Source organism: Limulus polyphemus, unplaced genomic scaffold (assembly GCF_000517525.1).
Source record: "Limulus polyphemus unplaced genomic scaffold, Limulus_polyphemus-2.1.2 Scaffold5476, whole genome shotgun sequence".
Lineage (NCBI taxonomy): Eukaryota > Metazoa > Arthropoda > Merostomata > Xiphosura > Limulidae > Limulus > Limulus polyphemus.
This window is the reverse complement of record NW_013671086.1, coordinates 14,588-21,671: the sequence shown is the minus strand read 5'-3', so window position 1 is coordinate 21,671 and position 7,084 is coordinate 14,588. Positions and strand designations below refer to the sequence as shown.

Genomic DNA, 7,084 nt, shown 5'->3' with positions numbered 1-7,084 from the left:
GATAACTTTGCTCTCAACGAGTGCAAAACACACACTTTACGGGTCACTAGCTCGAAACTAACAGAATCATAAATTACATGGAACTCAAAATAACTACTGCTCTTTCTTCATTCATCTCTGCTGGCTTTCTCTGCCAGGCTTATATACTAAAGAAGAGGGCATCTCGAACACACTCGGACTTCCCTGATCATTTGAGAAACTCATCACGCACGGCACCAGCGCCAACGCGCCAGCAACATCATGTGACTTCTGCTGTCATAACATTATCATTTACACTAGAATTATTATTTTTTTAAATTACTACTAGTTATTAATACTTATAAAAGCTGATACCCTGTTTGAAACTATGTCACTTCAGTGAAATTGGTTGACATCATTGTTTTTGTTTTTGAGTTATAATGTAATAAAAAGGAAGCAGAAGAAAGAAGAACAAGAAATTCAAGCTTTTTGCTATGATAGTTACTGACATTCCCAGAACATGTGACTCGGTCATTACATAGATATTGTTATAAAAGTATTATATATTATATTATAGTATTGTAAAATTCTGACGACCTGTTGAGGAGATATTTAAAGTACAATTTTGATGAACAATCCAAGCTATTCCTATATACACAATGCTACTGCCTGCTTGATATATGATTTCAAACCAAATACAGTCATTAAATTCATTAGCAAGATTTGTTTCATCGAACAACTCAATGTTTATACTGCCAATATAGATTGCATTTCTAATTTTATTATCTGTTAATACAATTTCTAATTTGTTTGAGAACTAATATATTGTAAAGCTGTATGATGTATTGTAAAAAGTTTAAATTACCACAATGGTGCCCAATGTGAGGCCATCTTACAGTCCTGAAATTAGGTTCAAAGATGTGCCTTGGTAGTGTAATGGTAAGAATGTAGTAGTTTTAGCCATTAAAAAGTGACTTACTAGCAAGTACTTGGTGATTAACTCTTTAGCCCAATTGGTAGAGAATTTACCTGGTGTGTGACAGGTGTCAAGTTTATATCCAAGTGAAGAAATATATATATGTGTGTGTGTGTGTGTATTGTAAAAAGTAAAAATGAAATGATGATCCTGAAATACAATCTTACATGTTAAAGAAGGGCATACACAGAAAATTAAGATGAGAATTTTGGATATGTTTGATGATGTTGTCAAGAGTTTTTTTACAATTGCAGTAAGAAAATTCTCAAAATATGTTACCAGAATAAGCATTATAAAGTTCTGTTGGCTCTTCTGAAATAAAATTTAGAAGACATATGTTTCTACCTAAATTATTAGCATAGTATGTTCTCATTTTTAATCTCGTGGCAGTCTTCTGAAAGAATCAGGTAAATTGAAAAGATTTGTGTTTAAAACTACCTAAAATATTAGCATAGTATGTTCTTATTTTTAATCTCATGGCAGTCTTCTGAAAAAATCAGGTAACTTGAAAAGATTTGTGTTTAAAACTACCTAAAATATTAGCATAGTATGTTCTTATTTTTAATCTCATGGCAGTCTTCTGAAAGAATTAGGTAAATTGAAAAGATTTATGTTTAAAACTACCTAAAATATTAGCATAGTATGTTCTTATTTTTAATCTCATGGGAGTCTTCTGAAAGAATTAGGTAAATTGAGAAGATTTATGTTTAAAACTAACTTGAATTCAAAAGCATCAGGCTGTTACTTAAACTAGGTATGAAATCCTGTAATGAATTTTAAAAATTTCATTAATAAATGAATTTTAAAACATTTCATTAATACATAGTAACACCTTTTGCAATTAGTTTCCTTAATTTCCTAGTTACTGAAGACTAAAGAACGTTAAGAAGTTGGACAAAATAATGGAAACATATGTTAATTTCCACATTTCATTTATTAATCTGGTGTTGGTCTACTGTGATCAAACAATAAAGCATTAACATAGTGTGGAACTGATGAAACAAAGTGTTGTGCATCAAACAGTGATATTTTTTACCATTTGTAATCAAAGCTACTGATTGTTGAGGGCTGAGAATGACCCAGTGGTTAGCATTGTGGACTGTAGATCAGCAAGATTTATGAAATGAGTCATAAGTGTTCATTTTAGTTCTTTTATGAGTAGAATAATCATGTTATTGAGCAACTGAAGTATAATCTGGTTTCTGAAGCTGCAGTTTTGTGTTGAAGTTTATGAACAATATCATTGTGAATCAAGAATATGACCCACACAAAAAGATACAAAGATTACCTTCAGAATTACACATGTTGTGAAGCCCCATTAATGTTAGTTTTTGTTTTCCTTATCAGACAATGTACATATCCAGCAGTCAATGATGCTTATGAAAGCTTTTTCTGAAAAGGATGTGGTTTACCAAACCCAGGTATGATCCCTATCATTTCCATATGCATTGTTAGTACTTAATTGTTTTAATATTATCAAAATTCTGTAAACATACTAGAACTGTATATCACAACTTTCTTTTTTTTGCTTGAATGAACATACCATTTGTTTTATATAAAACAAACTTGAATATTCATCATTATTTCAAGAGTAATTAATTTATCAGAGAAAGTATCTGAGCTCTATCTATATTATTGTATTCTAATTTTTAGGTTTATCCAGATGAGAATCATTCCCTCCCTCATGTAAAACTCCATCTCTATCAAACCATGGAAATATTTCTTGATCGTTGTTTCAATCAACAGAGGAAATAGATCTTCAGAAAACTAACATACTTCAATTGATTCACTAAAGTTGATAATTTTAGATACTTAATTTCTCATCAAGTATATTCAATTATCCCAGAATTTCATATAAAATTATATTAACTCTTTCTCTCAAATGAACTTCACAGTCAAACATTTCTTCTTCTCATCTTTTAAAACTGTGAGTTTCTGAAATACTGTATAGATTAAACATTTTTTAGAAGAATCTTATAATCTAACTTTATGCCAAATTATTACTTGCTATATAATAAAATATCAGTCAAAGAAGATTGTGAGTAAAAAAGATTATAAAGTGCTCCAGACTCAAGGGACAGAAGTCTCTGGGTTAAGTGACATGTCAACTTCTACCACTACTTTAACCATTGCCTAATATGTTAATATTTATTGTTTATTATTCAGCTATAGGATTCTGATAAATCCATTTTTATTAAGATTGTTGTTTTTGATACATCATAGCTGTAACATATTTCACAACTTTTCCATTAATTTGCTAGTGCATGATTTACAGCACATCTTATAATTTATAAACTGGTTATAGGTCATTCATATAAAGTTATCTTCAGATCAATTACCTCTAAAGCATTTTAGTTGGTAGTTTCTGATGTTGTTTAGTGTAATGTTTTAAAACTTTTGAAAAATTTACACTTTTACTCAATATTCTAATACTTGAGGTTTTTAAAAACTAAAATGAAAATGTTTTTGTAATTCGTTTAAACATATTTAAAAATGGTAGTTATTGAAGTTGTATATTAGTTTGTTTTTATCGTAGACAACAGAGAAATTCTTAATTAAAAGTTCTATTTCAGGTTTTAGCCAATTTCAAAGATATGAGTAGATAATTAGGTAGGTCCAGTATGGGAATTAAAATGAATCTAGGATTAATCATTATATTCATCACTAAAAAGTAGTTCTGACTCTAGCAACATTTAGAATCAATCTGGAGTTTATTTGTGACATTTATCTGTTAGTTGTTTTCCTTGTATTTTTAATGTTAACTCTATGGCTAGTGAAACCTAGCTACTAATATTCTACTTTACAAAATACTGCTTCTCTTCTTTTGTTTTACTCGTTACCTAAATTTAACCTCATGCTCTATGTAACATTCCATATTGAAATTCTTTATTTTTAATACTTTTAATTTATAAAGCTGTTACGTATAAAACTTAATTTATCATTTTTATTTAAACTATACAGTTAAAACTTAGGGTTACAGGTGGCCAATATATCTTTTAACATGCTTGATACTATACAGATGTAACAAAAGGTTACACATGTTTACAGCATAGGCATAATTTTAACAAGGGATCCAGGTACGTATTCCCCCTCATCCTTTTTAAGGCTAGAACACCTGTTTTTATAGAATACCTTTATGCATACCCTAGATACATAACACTCCCATCCCTCTTTTGAAGCCAAAAGTATGCTACTGGTTCATAGTAAGTGGTAATATAGTTCACATTATTCAGATAAGACACAAGGCTACAGATTACAGGTACCCATGTTACACACTATAGAAGTAAGATAAGATTACAAGTCGTCACTCTGATCATTAATAACATATTGTACACTACAAATATAAGACATCAGATCACAGATATCCAACATTTTTCAAAACATACATGAATCACACACATAAAGATACAGGTGGCCAGCATATTTGGTAACACAATACACAGGATAAAAGGGATTGCAATGTATTCATTTGAATAAATTAAATTGTACAATTGATGTGAATTCTGATTATCAACTGTTCAAATTATGTTCCTTACTAACAATGAAATATTTTAAAACCATCACTTACTTTTTGTTTATTAGCTAATCAAAGAATTAAAGTAAACATCTGATTATTAGGTTTATTTTTCTATGTTTAGTGATCCTAATCCAAATAGTATTATTTTTCTGTTTATTTAAGAACTTGTATCTATTTTATACCCATCGTTTTCTTTCCACACTTTTCTTCTTTTCTCTCAAACCTGCACCAATGACCAAACATTTCATTGTACCTAGAAGGATGTGGTTGAGTGGTCAGTGTTTTTATGGGTCAACACCGAGAATTGATGTCTAAGTCAATGATAATTAAAAAATAGAACAGTATATTTCTTGGTTTCTGTTCTATATGAGAAGTGTTTCCTTTTTGTAAATTCAAATATTTTGTTACTTAAGATCACCACTCCACTGTAAAAACAACTGTGCCATCATATCATTAGACATTTTAATTTGCTTAGAACTTGCATCAAAAAATAAAATATTCTTTACTTAGTGAATTATTTTACTTTAGTTGCATGATATTTAATCTATCTGTTGACTAAGTCATGTAAAAATGGTCAATGATAAATTCAATAATTAATACAGATTTTCATAGTCTGAAAATGCCTAATTATCCAAATTAACCATTTCCATCATTTTGTTTAATCTTTGATGAACAATGGGTTTTCATCACAGAGATGAATAAGGATAGTTTAGCTGCTACTTGAATACAAATTATAATGTGTAAAAATGCTAGTGTACATTTCAGTCTTTCATATTTTGATAACAAAGTACTCTGTAATTAGGTAATACTGAGTTCTGAAGGAATTATTCATTGTTACACTGTATGGTTATTCTTGTGATTTGCTGTGATAGAAAATATATAGTGTCTGAGAAAAAAAAGACAGAATGTTACGAATCATATTATAACATTACTTTTTTGCTACACTTCTGATGTCTTAATTTGCATTTTTTATTGTACTAAATTTCTGAAAAACAATTTTTTTATTGTACAGAACTATGAGGTGAGATAAAAATGTACCTTACACCTTCTTAAGTTGATTCTAATGTGTATGTTGAACATTTTAAAACTTCCACTTCATTTGTTATTATAACTCTTGAATTCATACCTGATTACTGCCATTTCACCAAAAATGTCTTCCCAAAGCACTACTTTTCTTGTCAAGTTTTTAAGTAACATTAAAATCTGACATAGAAATTGGATCTAATCCAATTAAGTTAGAAACATAGTGATTGTTTTTCCAATGACCATTACACAATTAAAAAGTGCCCACTAACCTTTATGGTGTCTTATTATATTGTTAAATAATGTTTTAGTGTATTCTTTGTTTGATCACTACAATCTCCTCTTTTAATATTAGTCATATCAAATGGTTTTTAGGTTTTCTGTAGTATGATGACAGTGGGGAAATACTTTTTCCACATTTCTTATTAGTCAAGCTTGTTATTCAAGATATAAATGATTCAGACACTGTGCCTATGTACATAATGAACTGATTTGTTGTAGATATATTTACCCAAGTTGTTTTTATACTTTGACTTTGCAGTGGAATAGAATGATGTTTGATCTAGACTTACTTAATGTGTTTGTATAGGTTATTGCATTATAAACATAAAAAGTGAACATTAAAGTACTCAAGAATAAAATTTTCATGCCTAATAATGTGTGTGTAATTAGTGAGTTGATTGTTGTTGTGGAGTAAATATTTAAATTGAATTATTTATATAATTAGTTTTTATTATCATTGTAATTATTTGATGACATAACGTTATTTCTAAACAAAGGCCTATACTACACTAGCCTTGGAAATGGAAGCGTATGTTTAAGTAAAGTGTTATAGTTTATAGACTGATCTTCTTCAATCAAATATGCAAAGTTCTCTTCAATCCCTCGTAAATTTCAATAAAGTAACGATCCTGATAATGTTAGTGTGCATAAAGATTTTAACTTTGATATTCATATCAGATCAATTACAAGGAATGTGCAGGAAATTGGGGATAGCACTGCACACTCAACAAGGTAGTTTTGGTGACATCCACTTTGCATCTTTAAGACTAATGGACTGAATTATTTAAACCTAACCACACTGAAACACTACATACATAGCTTAAATCTATAGCTAATTTTTAAGACTAGCCTTCTTTAAAATCATAAATAAGTGCTGCAAATTGTTTGTGCCAAATATTTTAGGATTTAAATATGAATGCCCAGTAACCTTCAGACTGCTTCTTGTTGTTTCAAAAATACTTTTTCGAACTTTGACAAAATGATCTTCATTTTTGCCATAGAAGATATTCTTGGTAGGAAAAGAATAATAAATAGTATAGTTTTCTTCTTTTAAACATGTGTAGGGAGTTTGTTTTTTTTATTTTGTTTTCAGGGGTGCTTTTTTCAAAGAGAAATACTGATGTTGAGAGGATATATCAAAAGACACTTTAAATTCAAATGTAAGAAAATCATAATTTTCAAAGGAAGATTTGTTTGTTGTGGGAGAGAAAAGCTTTGTAGGAAGAAAAAATACAAACCTAAAGAAATTTTGATTGTAAAAAGTTTTCCTGGAGATTTTATCTTAAGGAAATCCACAAGTAAGGAAAGGAGATCTGATTACAATCAAA

At 29.2% G+C, this 7,084-nt stretch overlaps 1 protein-coding gene across 1 annotated transcript in view; it reads left to right on the top strand.

Moving 5' to 3' along the window:
- LOC106472628 (prolyl endopeptidase FAP-like) overlaps nucleotides 1–3,280 on the top strand; it is a gene marked incomplete at its 5' end in the record, with an annotated part of 43,079 nt that extends 39,799 nt beyond the window's left edge. Inside the window, 2 exons of the mRNA XM_022401175.1 lie at nucleotides 2,282–2,355; nucleotides 2,588–3,280. Coding sequence (XP_022256883.1) covers nucleotides 2,282–2,355; nucleotides 2,588–2,689 — 176 coding nt within the window. The remainder of the gene's footprint in view (nucleotides 1–2,281; nucleotides 2,356–2,587) is intronic.
- Nucleotides 3,281–7,084: the final 3,804 nt, after the last annotated feature.